The following is a 13619-nucleotide window of genomic DNA, read 5'->3' as shown; positions in this document are numbered from 1 at the left end:
GGGAGGGGGAGGAAGCAGGGAGGAGAGAGAGAAGGGAAGTGTCCAGGGCTTCCTTCAGCCAGGGCGCTCACCACTTGGCCCCTCCCACTGTGCCGCCTGCCAGGAGGGCTCTGCACCACTCCGGTCGGCGGGGAGGGAAGGACACTGGCTGCCGGGCTTGCCGTACACCTGGCACTAGCTGGGGCAGACAGAACGCACAGCTGGCTCCCAGCCGGGCGCTTCCTTCCTCCACACCGCTGGTCCCTACAGGGCAGCCAGAGTGGTAAAAAAAAGAAAATTAAGAGCCACCGGGCCACCCTAGGATTGGACGGAATGCCGCCCCTTAGAATCTGCCACCCCAAGCATGAGCTTGCTTGGCTGGTGACTGGAGGCGGCCCTGGCTGGGGCCAGAAGCCAAGGGAGACTCTCTCTACCTTTGAGAGGGAGGGACCTGGCTGCAGGGAGCTGAGAGATGGTACCTGGAGTGGAGCAGGGCTGAGGAAGGCCAAGGGAGCTGGGGAGCTCTGGCCTAGAGAGCTCATAGACTTTAAGGTCAGAAGGGACCATTATGATCAGCTAGTCCGACCTCCTGCACAACGCAGGCCACAGAATCTCACCCACTCACTCCTGTAACAATACCCTATCCTATGTCTGAGTTATTGAAGTCCTTAAATCATGGTTTAAAGACCTCAAGGTGCAGAGAATCCTCCAACAAGTGTCCTGTGCCCCACGCTGCAGAGGAAGGCAAAAAACCTCCAGGGCCTCTGCCAGTCTGCCCTGGAGGAAAATTCCTTCCCAACCCCAAATATGGTGATCAGTTAAACCCTGAGCATGTGAACAAGACTCACCAGCCAGCAACCAGGAAAGAATTCTCTGTGGTAACTCAGATCCAACCCCATCTAACATCACAGACCACTGGGCATATTTACCTGCTAATAATCAAAGATCTATTGCCAAATTAATTGCCAAAATTAGGCTATCCCATCATACCATCCCCTCCATAAACTTATCAAGCTTAGTCTTGAAGCCAGATATATCTTTTGCCCCCACTACTCCCCTTGGAAGGCTGTTCCAGAACTTCACTCCTTTAATGGTTAGAAACCTTCGTCTAATTTCAAGTCTAAACTTCCTAGTGTCCAGTTTATATCCATTTGTTCTTGTGTCCACATTGGTTCTAAGCTTAAATAATTCCTATCCCTCCCTGATATTTATCCCTCTGATATATTTATAAAGAGCAATCATATCCCCCCTCAGCCTTCTTTTGGTTAGGCTAAACAAGCCAAGTTCTTTGAGTCTCCTTTCATAAGACAGGTTTTCCATTCCTCGAATCATCCTAATAGCCCTTCTGTATACCTGTTCCAATTTGAATTCATCCTTCTTAAACATGGGAGACCAGAACTGCACACAATATTCCAGATGAGGTCAAACTAGTGCCTTGTATAACGGTACTAACACCTCCTTATCTTTGCTGGAAATACCTCACCTGATGCATCCTAAAACCGCATTAGCTTTTTTAACGGCCATCACATTGGCGGCTCATAGTCATCCTGTGATCAAACAATACTCCAAGGTCCTTCTCCTCCTCTGTTACTTCCAACTGATGCGTCCCCAATTTATAACTAAATTCTTGTTAATTAATCCCTAAATGCATGACCTTGCACTTTTCACTATTAAATTTCATCCTATTACTATTACTCCAGTTTACAAGGTCATCCAGATCTTCCTATATGATATCCTGGTCCTTTTCTGTGTTAGCAATACCTCCCAGCTTTGTGTCATCCGCAAACTTTATTAGCACATTCCTGCTTTTTGTGCCAAGGCCAGTAATAAAAAGATTAAATAAGATTGGTCCCAAAACCAATCCCTGAGGAACTCCACTAGTAACCTCCTTCCAGCCTGACAGTTCATCTTTCAGTACAATCCGTTGTAGTCTCCCCTTTAACCAGTTCTTTATCCACCTTTCAGTTTTCATAATGATCCCCATTCTTTTCCAATTTAACTAATAATTCCCCACTTAGAACCGTATCAAATGCCTTACTGAAACTGAGGTAAATTAGATCCACTGTGTTTCCTTTGTCTAAAAAATATGTTACTTTCTCCAAGAAGGAGATCAGGTTGGTTTGGCACGATCTACCTTTTGTAAAACCATGTTGTATTTTGTCCCAATTACCATTGACCTCAATGTCCTTAACTAGTTTCTTCTTCAAACATTTTTCCAAGACCTGCCATACTACAGATGTCAAACTAACAGGCCTATAGTTACTCCGATCACTTGTTTTCCCTTTCTTAAAAATAGGAACTATGTTAGCAATTCTCCAGTCATACAGTACAACCCCTGAGTTTACTGATTCGTTAAAAATTCTTGCTAATGGGTTTGTAATTTCATGTGCCAGTTCCTTTAATATTCTTGGATTAAGATTATCTGGGCCCTCCGATTTTGTCCGATTAAACTGTTCGTGTTTGGCTTCTACCTTGGATGTGGTAATATCTACCTCCGTATCCTCATTCCCATTTGTCATCCTACCATTATCCCTAAGCTCCTCATTAAAGACTGAGGTCCTCTTCATTAACTAACTAAGTATATATAGTGGACGTAGGCCTGGGAAGTTTATGAAGCATTTCTAAGCCTCCCAGTATTTTGGAACCTCTGGCAGCCCCAGGGAATCTGAACCAAATTGATATGTTAGCGAGTGTCTTAGTTGTAAGTACTGCCACTCTGCTGATGGTCACAGGTCATAATGCTGCTTGAGCATTATAAAAGGGACAAAGTCCTCATCATTGACTAATTGGGAAATGCATATGATGCCTCTGCTCACCCAGTTCTTCCAAATTATAAATTAATTCCCAGTTGTGAGTCTGAATTGCCACAAATAGGTGACTTTGCATGATGTCAAGGATGAGAAACCTAGAAGACCAACACCTTTTTTGACCTCATAGGATGAATAGTCTTTCAAGATCTTTTGCCGAGAATTACCGAAACCTGTGTTTTTCCACCAAAAATAATCCAGGAGAAATAGCATAAATTACTGACATATGTAACTCATCAACACCTGATAGCCTAGGACTGCACATAAACAATGGCATTCTCAAACTTGCAAAAGCATCTTGGCATGCTCCCACGTCAGTAATGGTGATCTCCAAGTGAACAGATCAGAGGCCCAAACAATGGGTATGGTATATTTATTTCAGCACTCAAGCCCAGGTTCACTGGTCATGCAAGCAGCCCAAGAGAGGTCAAAATAGCAAGAGTCCTTCAAAACCACTCCTTGCAACAGGGACCTAAGAAACTGTACCTATATGGTTATAAAATATACTCCTCCATGAGACTTCAAATGAGAGTGGCCAACTGCAACACCTTACTCCTGTCTAAATATGAATTCTTCTCTGGGACAGTCCTTTGAACCTCCTCAATAAATTATCTAAGGATCATCAGGAGGAGTTAAAGATCTTTATGACCAAAGGCCAATTCACTGTGAGAACATCCCTCCAGGCCACTCTTATTGCTTCTGACAATGGTGAGGACTGTGACCATGGCCACCTTCATGAGGTGTTCTTCATAGCTAGAGGCATCTGGGATCCTTTGGGAGGTCAAGATGACTATAGCAAACCTTCCTTTTAAGGGCTGTGAGCTCTTCAGCAGCACTACTGATGAGGTTCTTCACAGACCTAAGGACATTTGAGTGACCTGTGATTCCAGGCGCTCTAGGTCCCTACTTCTCAGGGGAAACAGCCTCTGAGACGGCAGCCTTGCTACAAAACCTGTACTACTCTCAACAGTGACTTTCTGAGCCTTTGAGGTAGAGATTCCACAAGCATCACCCTTTCACCATCTCCTTGACTGTCCCACAGTTTTGACACAAGTAGCAAGAGCCCAGTCAAACTACCAGTGAATGCTTCTGTCACATCTTTTGGAAACTGATTTTCCAGCTTTCAAAAAGCCAAGAATGGGATAACTTCAGATCAGCGACTTCTGGATATAGTAACCCAGGGGTGACCAACCTGAGCATGAGAAGGAGCCAGAATTTACCAATGTACATTGCCAAAGAGCCACAGTAATATATCAGCAGCCCCCCATCAGCTCCCAACACCTCCCACCCACCGGCAGCCCTGCTGATCAGTGCCTCTCCCTCCCTCTCCACACCTCCCAATCAGCTGTTTCATGATGTGCAGGAGGCTCTGGGAGGGGAGGTGGAGGAGCAAGGGCATGGTAGAACTCAGGGGAGGGGCTGGGAAGGGGTGGAGTGGGGGCAGGGCCTATGGCAGAGTCAGAAATTGAGTGAGAACTCCATGGCACATTGGAAAGTTGGTGCCTGTAGCTCCAGCCCCAGAGTCGGTGCCTGTACAAGGAGCCGCACATTAACTTCTGAAGAGCCGCATGTGGCTCCAGAGCTGCATGTGGCTCCAGAGCTGCAGGTTGGCCACCCCTGTAGTAACCAACGGATATTCCATCCAGTTTTAGACAGTTCCTGCCCCCCACCCTTGTCTGTCTTCAAGAACCCCTTTCACAAGATGCTGGTGAGGCAAGAAGTAGGAAATACCCATAGAATTCAGAAGAATGGGCTTTTATTCTCATTACATCCTAATTCCAAAGAAGAAAGGGATCTGGGCATCCAGTGCCTCAACAAGGTTATTATTCAATGTTTCATATTCCATCCTACCCTTCAGCCTCTTGATGTCCCCACAGGTCTTTACCACGTTGCTAGCCATTGTGGCTGCACATCTATATAGACTGGGAATGCAAGTTTGTCTGTATATGGATGACTAGCCAGTTCAAGAAAGGTCCCCATAGCAAATATTCAACTCAATTCACATAACTCTACATGTCTTTGCATCTCTTTGCCTAGAGTCATCAAGGACAAAGTCCACTATGATCCCAACTCGAACCATAGAGTTCATCAGCACAGTGCTAGATACTTCTCCAACTCCAGAGCACTCTGGCAGGCCAGCTCAGCAGATCATTTTCACAGAATCATGAATGGCCCCAATTCCATTTTCCACAACATATTAATCAGGTGGGGATTTCCAGCTGTGGTCTTGTTCACATCATACAAGAACAGCAACTGCTGGACCTTTTGCTCCTGAAGGGATGTAAACCCAGGCTCGCTGACACCTTTCTTTGCTCCTGAGTGCTGGATCAGTTCTTCACCTTTCCACCAACTCACTTAATTTCCAGAGTTTTGGAAAGCTGAAACAGAACTCTTGCCACATTATCCTGACCACTCCCAGCATGGGCCAGACAGCTCTGGTTTTTTGAGCTGGTGAATCTTTTGATCATCCCACCAATCACCTTATCACTTCTTCCTGACAGTCTCCGAAAACAAGGGCTGAATATGGACCCATATACAACATCACTCCATCTAATAGCCTGGATACTGTTTGAGTAACTCCCCTGGAGAGGATCTATTCATTTGAATTACAGAAAATTCTCGACAAAGCAGAAAGCCTTCTACCGGACTAGCATAAAGAAATGGAAAAGGTTCTATTATCTGAACAATCCAGCAGCAGCTTTCACCAATGACTCCTTGATTTCCAACTATCCTGGAATGTCTATCCTTCCTGAAGTGATCCAGGCTTTCCATCAGCTCAGTTAGAGTACATTTGGCAGCAATTTCTGCATATCACCCTCCAGTCCAGGGTTACATTGTATTCACACACCCCACAGTACTGAAATTTTTGAAGGGCCTTGCTTACATTCTCCACCTACTTAAGGACCATCCCCGTTCCTGGGACCTCAACTTAATTCTTACTGGTTTAATGGGATTACCCATCAAACCCATGGTGATTTGCTTCTTCTGTCATCTGTCAGTGAAGACACCTTTTCTGGTGGCCATTATCTCAGCTTAGAAAAGTCAGCAAATACAGGCCCTTATGTCCCCATAAAGACAAAGTAATCCTTAGGCCTCATTCCAAATTTCTGCCTAAGGTAGTTTCAGTCAATCAATTCATCTCAATCAATTAATCCATCTCCCATTTTTTCCCCAAAACCTCACTTCAACCCAGGCAAAATAAAACAGCACATACTAAAGAAGTGAGAGTTTTATCCTTAAATGGAACAAAGTTATTCATTTCTTCCCCCAGACCCTTTATGGCTTTCCCAGAAAAAGTTAGAGGGCAACCCATGTCCGCAGAGGTTATCCAGGTGTGTTCCTGTCTATATTTAGTGGTTCTCAGCACCCCCATTACACAAATTGTTCCAGCACTCTGCAAGCCACCCTCCATCCCAGATAATCAGAGTCCTGTTCTCTTATGACTCTTGTTGGCAAAGGAACCGAGTGGCTGTTGAGGCCACCCTGCCCTTTATGCCCTAAGCTGTGGTGGTCACAAGGGATCTCAGAGTACAGGTACAACCCCAAGGGACACTGCTATCCAAAAGAATCCAATCTTACACATGGGAAACCTGCACAACTTGAGTGGAATCCATGTGGAAAACACATCTCAAAGAACCACAGTTACCATGGGGTAAATAACATTTCTTTCACCTTCTTTTCAGTTCCTAGTCCTGATTTTATTGCAATTCTTCCCATATTACCGGATAAGTGCTTTACTTTCCCATGTAGATATCTTTTGATTCCTGTAAAGTGAGAAGTATACAATGACTAGTGGAATTAATATTGGTTAAGTAAAACACAAATGTTGAGATTTTGGAATCTTTTAGAACTGTATAGTACAAAACAACTGGACTTTATTTTTATCACAGGCATAATTATTATGCTAATGTTAACTTAAATTACTTGATTAATTTGTTCCCTCATCTTTCATATTTTTATTGTTAGATTAAAATTCTCAGACCAGGAAGTTTAAATAGTGCAATACGAGAGTTTGTTATTGAGAAATTAGGAGCCAGATATCTTCAGACTGGAGTGATTAACTTGAAAGAAGTGTATGAAGATTCCAGTGCCACCACTCCATTAATATTTATTCATTCTCATGGTGAGATACTTATAAACTAAGAAGGGGCACATAAAACCTGGTTTATGAAGCATTAATGTTCAGATTCTAGTTTAGCTCTTATGTTCAATAGGTTGCCCCTGCTTCCTAGAGTGTTACCAACTTTTGTGTTCATGTTATCTTTGTCTCCTGTTAAACTGAACAGCAAAGAGTGAAACTGGGAGTAGACAAAAATCACAGGAAGGAGGAGGGTTGTGAGGGATGCTCCACATCAATCCACCAGTACCTCTGGTCTTGGAATCTACACCAATCTTCAAATTCCCCTTTAACACTGGGTTCAAGGTAGCTGCTGGTAGGGGAAGCCCTGCTCGTTGTCACCAAAGATAAGGAAAGTGGTAAGGAGCCAGTAAGCAGCACAGAGTTACAAGGCCTGTGCAGTTTTTCTCCTTCTAGACTGCCTCTAGTGGTTTTTCCATGAGAGTGAGTGATCTGGCCCTATATTATTTGTTCAATATTTAAAATAACACTAAATAACTTAACCAAAAAATGTTTGTTGAACCACCTCAGCATTTTCGTGATAAGAGGTACTTCTGCTGTTCAGTATCATTTGCTGTGATAGTTAGCATTTTGAGAAATTCTTGAACTAATACAATCAAACCATTTTTATTTATTAGTGTCTCGGTGCTTTCTTCTGATAATATAACATAACCCATTGTTCCTCACCCCATGATTCCCTTATAATGAAATGTATAATATTACAAAAATAACACAGAGTACTATTCTTACAGGTGAGATAATTAAAGATGACACATTTTTAAATATGTAATTCTAAAGATAATTTTTGGCTGTTATAGCTGCATAAATAAATCAATTCCATGTTGTTACACAGGAATAGACCCAGCAGCTCACCTTCTGCGCCTTGCACAGGAAATAAAAGGAAGCACACGGCATGTGAAAATGATTTCTTTGGGACGTGGTCAGGGAAGCAAAGCTGAAGATTTGATACATAAAGCACAGCTGTTGAGTGGACAATGGGTTTTCCTGCAAAACTGCCATCTTGCTGCATCATTTATGCCCAGGCTTTGTACTATTGTTGATTCGTAAGCGTTTTATTTATATTCAAAATATAAATAAGTTATATACTTGAAGCAGTCAATATAAATGCAAATATCAATCTTTTTAACACAAGAGAGAAAATACTTTGAAGGGGGGAGGGATAGCTCAGTGGTTTGAGCATTAGCCTGCTAACCCCAAGGTTATGAGTTCAGTCCTTGAGGGGGCCACTTAGGGATTTGGGGCAAAATCAGTACTTGGTCCTGCTAGTGAAGGTAGGGGGCTGGACTCAATGACTTTTCAGGGTCTCTTCCAGTTCTATGAGGATAGGTATAACTCCAATTATTATTTAAGAGGTATAAATAAAGTCTCAGAAGAGGAACTGGAAAAAGTTTTCTTCCTTGAGTGTTTATATATTCTACTCTTGGCTAGCAATATCCATTGGGCAGTTCCTACAACCTGAGTGCCCTCATTCTCCTCTCCAAAGGGCATAAAGAGGAGAGCCACACCTACCTACTCTTGGTTCCTTCATACCACCCAGGACTGAGAGACATAACTGAGGACAGTATTTGTCTCTTGCCCATTTGTGATTGTCAATACAATCATGTTGTATATAGTTGCTTTTAGTGTGGATACAGTAGTTTATGATAGGTTTCCATTTTGCATAGTTTTTACTCTGTCTTTTAGTTATCTGGTACCAGCCTTCAGACCTTATGGCTGAGCAAAAATCACCATGCCAGGTGCCTGTACCCTTCAATGACAGGCATATTAGATGCCTATTTTGTCTGAGTGAGTGGTATATTACTAACAAATGCTCTTTTGGAAAAAGACCAACAAATAGAACTCAAAAGCAAAGGAGGCTTATTTAAAGCTGTACCTCCTAGACAAGCCTATACTTGGTCCTGGACCAACAAGATCTACCTGGATCCAAATTTCTTCTACTGGACCTGCTCTGGTGAATGGGAGTGCCACAACTTCCTCTATGGTTCCAGCTCCCAAAAAGTACTCCTTAGCTACTTCCATTTCTAAATTCTCTCTCAGAGAAATTCAGGCTGTCACTGAATGTAACAGACTGCACCAACATAGCTCTACTCTTTCTGACAAGGACACCAAAAGATTAGACCACTTCAATAGGAAGAGTTATATCTCAGCTAACCTATAGTTCTGCATTGTGTATTATCAGACCACAATTCAAAATAGGATTTTATTAATTATAATTTTTCTGAGTTCAGAAACAAACTGCTCCAGGAACCTAAAACAGAATTGCAGACCATTGTCTGAGTGAGTGGACAAACTGATAGCCTGATTTTCCCTCCAAGCCTCAGTAGATGCATCTGTCACAGCCTCCTGTTGCATGGTAACTTTGGTTGCAATGAGATAAGCTTCATGACTTAATTTTCTTGGTTCCTCAAGGACATTCCTACCGTGGAGGATCTCCCCTTTGAGGTTAACAACATGTACAGTGACAGAATGGATGAGTTGCTACAGTCCTTCAGGACTCTCATGCAACCTTCCACTCCCTGAGTATATACACCTCAGCACCTTGAAGAAGGCACTCCAAACCACCTCCTTACAAGCAAGAGCCTGCTTCTCCGCCCCTTTACTACCAGAGATCCTATGAACCTCCCAGGAAGTATCTACTGTGCATGGTCCCGTATTACTTTGGACCGCTGAGTGCGCCACACAGTAGATAGGGGATACTCCATCCAATTCTGTGCCCTCCCATCCTTCCACCCCCCCTTACCCGTCCCTCTTCAGAAGCAACTCCTTATATGGGAGGTGCACTCGCTTTTATCACTAGGGGCAGTGGAAAAGGTTCCTCAGGAGCAGAAGGGCAAGGGCGTCTATTCTTGGTATTTCCAAATACTGAAAGCCAAAGGCAGCCTCAGGCCCATCTTGGACCTGCGAGAACTCAACAAGTTCATGAAGAAACTAAAGTTCTGCATGGTCTCTTCGGCCTCCATGATCCCCTGACTGGATCCAGCAGACTGGTATGGCACCCTCGACTTGAAGGACACACATTTTCATATTGCAATCACTCAGCCCTCACAGAAAGTACCTCAGGTTTGTGGTGAGCAATACCCACTAGCAATTCACAGTCCTTCCTTCTATCACTTTTCTGCAATCATAATTGTTGGATCTACCATGCTCAGAAAACCACATAGGCTTCTGATTTGTCAAAGATATTGGTGTCTGCACTGTTCCACCATGTGCTGATTTCTGAGGAAAGGCTACAACTCCTGGACTTTAGCTAGCAGCTCCTGACCTGGACCTCAGTGGAAGCTCAGTGGAATACAGCTGTTGCTGCTATTGCTGCCCACCGGTACCCTTATCCCTGAAGGAACTGTCCCCCATTACCACCCTAGAGATCATTCTGACCAGGAGGCCCCTCATGGCATGAGCAGATAGGCTGAAGTTGCCATTCATTGTCAGAAATGAGTGAGAAGTTCACCCACAATATCTGAAAAGGGAAGCTCACCACACAATATATCCGTGAACAAAAGGTAGCGGCTGCGGGGTTCGCTGCCAGAGATTAGTGAAAGGGGATCCACCTTGCATCTGTGAACCTGTTGGGCTGTTGAATTCTCTCCTCTACCTACTGCACCACTCACTTGGAATGCAACTGAGTATTTTCTGATCTTGGCAAACCCCAGTACCTAGAAATTAGCTACCGGGTAGGAATGACCATTCCCAGTCTTATAGTACATCATTAGAGGTTCTAATGTGAGTGGACAGCATCACGTTTCTGAACTGGACCATGATGTGTAGATTCAGATTCTCTTTTTCAGGACCCACTAGTTCTCTTTCTAGGCTTACTACTTTGAAGAGTAAGACAAAAGCTAGAGAAATCACATTATTTCTGTCCAGGTTGTTTCATTTAATTAACTTGAGCAAATGGTAAAGAAATTTGATTATTAAAAGTTTGCATCTTGCCTTATATTTGGTAGAATAATAATTATGTTACCAAACTACCTGTCTTTACAGATTTACCCAGCCAAACATAAACATGGATCCTCAGTTTAGACTATGGTTAAGTTCCACACCTGATCCTTCTTTCCCCATACCTATCCTGCAGAAAGGTTTTAAGGTAAGGGCATAGGCGGTGAATTGTATGGGCTCCACCAATGTTTGGGCTTATATTTTCAGAACCATCCCGTCCATATGACAGACGGGGGAAAATGCCCTGGGGGGCTCTGCACCCCAAGGGATTAGTGGAGGGCCTGGGGTGTTAGCCTGGGGCCAGCAGCAGCGGGCAACCAGGCCCCAGCCTGTCCCACTCCATCCCTTTCCTCAAGCTCCTCCCTCCGAGCAACGCCAGGAGTGGGCAAGGGGCGGGCTGGGGCTGGGCTACTCGCTGCTGCTGCCAGCATAAGCCCCGTCCCCGCCCTGCTAGCCCCCCAGGCCACCCTGGACCCCATGTCTCCCTGAAGCGCATGCCACCCCCCCCCCCCAAAAGCAGAATGGCTCTGCTTGGACCCATTCTGGGCATCACCAAAAATTATACTAACCTGGAGCCCATGGGTAAGGGTTGATTATAATTTTCTAAAACACCACAATCAGAAAGTTGCTGTGGTTTTGGCTGTGAATACTCAATTTGAATATTTCAAATTTCTCATTCTAATATTATCTTAACAAGAAACAGAGCCAAACCAAAATTCTGCACTCCACCATCCAACGTTCATGAGGAAACTCAACTCCAGTTCCTCCAGTCTGCCCACCTAAAGCCCAATTCTACTCTGACCTAGATGGCCTTGTTTCTCTATATAAAAAAGGAGACATTATAAAGACTACTTTGCTTAGTACAATCCTGTCTGACCACTGAAGATTTATCTCCTTCCTCCTCCCGCCCAAGTGAGCTGAATGTTATTCTTGCAGTAACAAGGAAAAAGGTAGAATTCAAACATCCTGGATTTGTTTTTTAAATGTATTTTAAGTTCAAGAGTTTGATACAAGTATATGTTGTAGCAATGAAATAAAATGAATGTGTTCTAGGAGAAGATGGCCTCATGAATAAAACACTTTCTTCTCTTGTTTCCCTTGAAGAAATAAACAGAATTTTTATGGTCTCATCTTTACTTGGTGGATGAGTGCTCCATTTTCCACTCTTTTAATTTGAGTGATTTTTCTGGGAATATGTCATTTTATATTTACATATCCTTTAAGGCCATTAGGTTTACTCATTCTTGTGGCTAAGAAGAGCTGGATGGTGCTGATGGGTCAGCGAGAGGAGGCTATTTGAGAAGAATGCAAGGTGGTCCATCCCCCAGATGCAGCCTCCATAATGCCCTCAGCTCCTGCTCAGGGCAAGAGATTAAACTTCATGTCACATTCACTTTTCAGAAGACTATCAGCTAAAAAATCAGGTCTCAGTACTGCATATAAGTTTACTTGGGTTTACTGTTAGGGCAAGGGACATAGGTATCATCTAGATGACCCGCAGGAGTGGGAGGGTCACCTCAAACTCTCCTACTGACAGGGGAGAATCCTCAGGCCCAGATTACTAAATCTGGCAATGTGTAAATCCAGCATCAATTTTGGCCATCCATTAACCTAAAGTGGCTCTGTGCCTGGCTTGAGCCACGCCCATCTCAGTGATCTTATCTGGGTGAGCCCCATGCCAAGGTCCTGGTGCCAACCAGCACCAAGGTCCCTGGATCCCTCCTGGTCAGTCTAATTCAGTACTGAGATACCAACACAGTTGACGTGCTGCCAAAGTCTCCTGATCCCTCCAGCTTGACCTATTCATCACCAAGGTCAGCATTCTTGTTGTGGTGTCAAAGTCCCTGTATTCCTCCGGGTCAGTCTAATTCCAGCAGCCTTGATGTGTGCTAAGATCCCCTGGATTTCTAATTTGATGCTGATGTCCCAATGTTGTTGTTATAGCATCAAAGCAGCCGGATCCCTCTGGGTTGATCTATTAGCATTGAGGTTCTGGCACAATTGATGAAGTGCCTAAGTCCCTATATTCCCTGCAATCAACCTGAGGTCTCAGTATTGTTGATACATCCATTGCAGGCCTTCTATCTTTTTTGTAGAATTTGCACAGCTGTTGCTTGAAGCCCTGTATGTAAATATATTGAAATAAAAATGTCTTTTGCTGAGGTCTGATGTGGGAAAATGAAATTATAATCACTTTCAACATTCTGTTGTATTGCAATCTAGCGCCGATGCTCATGTTGGCAGTTTGTAGGCCTTGTTCATCTAGACTTATCAGCTGTACTTCCTCAGAGGTTATACATCTTGCTATTCTCTCACAAGTGAGCATAGATATAGGCCACTTGAAGAAGAAAGAGAGGTTACTTACCAGAAATTGTTCTTTGACAGTATTGCTTCTGTATATTCACACTCCGTATTCACACTCTCTACTCACCTTCCCCTCTTCTTTGGAGTCTCAGATAAAGAATTCCAAAAGTAGCAAAGGAACTGAAGGGTGGTTGGGGCCACACCCTCTTTTATACCCTCGGAATCCTCCCCGGATGGAGCAGGGGGTGAACGGGTAGCATGACAGGTTTGGCCAGTCAGACCTATGAGTCGGAGTTAGGAGTCAGTAAACCAAGTCAAGGATCAGAATCAGAGGTGGAAGTCAGAATCCATGACTGGGGCATGGATCAGGAACAAGGCAGGAAAGCAAGAACTAGGTCAAGAAAACTAGAATCAGGAGCAGACAGGGAAGCAGGAACCAGGGACAAGTCAGAAAA

The 13619-nt window shown here is 43.9% G+C and overlaps 1 protein-coding gene across 1 annotated transcript in view; it reads left to right on the top strand.

The window, feature by feature from the left end:
* DNAH14 (dynein axonemal heavy chain 14) overlaps window positions 1–13619 on the top strand; it is a 496436-nt gene that overhangs the window by 414088 nt on the left and 68729 nt on the right. Inside the window, 3 exon segments of the mRNA XM_030558364.1 lie at window positions 6753–6909; window positions 7757–7967; window positions 10906–11008. Coding sequence (XP_030414224.1) covers window positions 6753–6909; window positions 7757–7967; window positions 10906–11008 — 471 coding nt within the window.

Source organism: Gopherus evgoodei, chromosome 3, assembly GCF_007399415.2.
Source record: "Gopherus evgoodei ecotype Sinaloan lineage chromosome 3, rGopEvg1_v1.p, whole genome shotgun sequence".
Classification (NCBI taxonomy): Eukaryota; Metazoa; Chordata; order Testudines; family Testudinidae; genus Gopherus; species Gopherus evgoodei.
The sequence above is the reverse complement of the archived record's forward strand: the minus strand, read 5'-3'. Positions and strand labels throughout refer to the sequence as shown.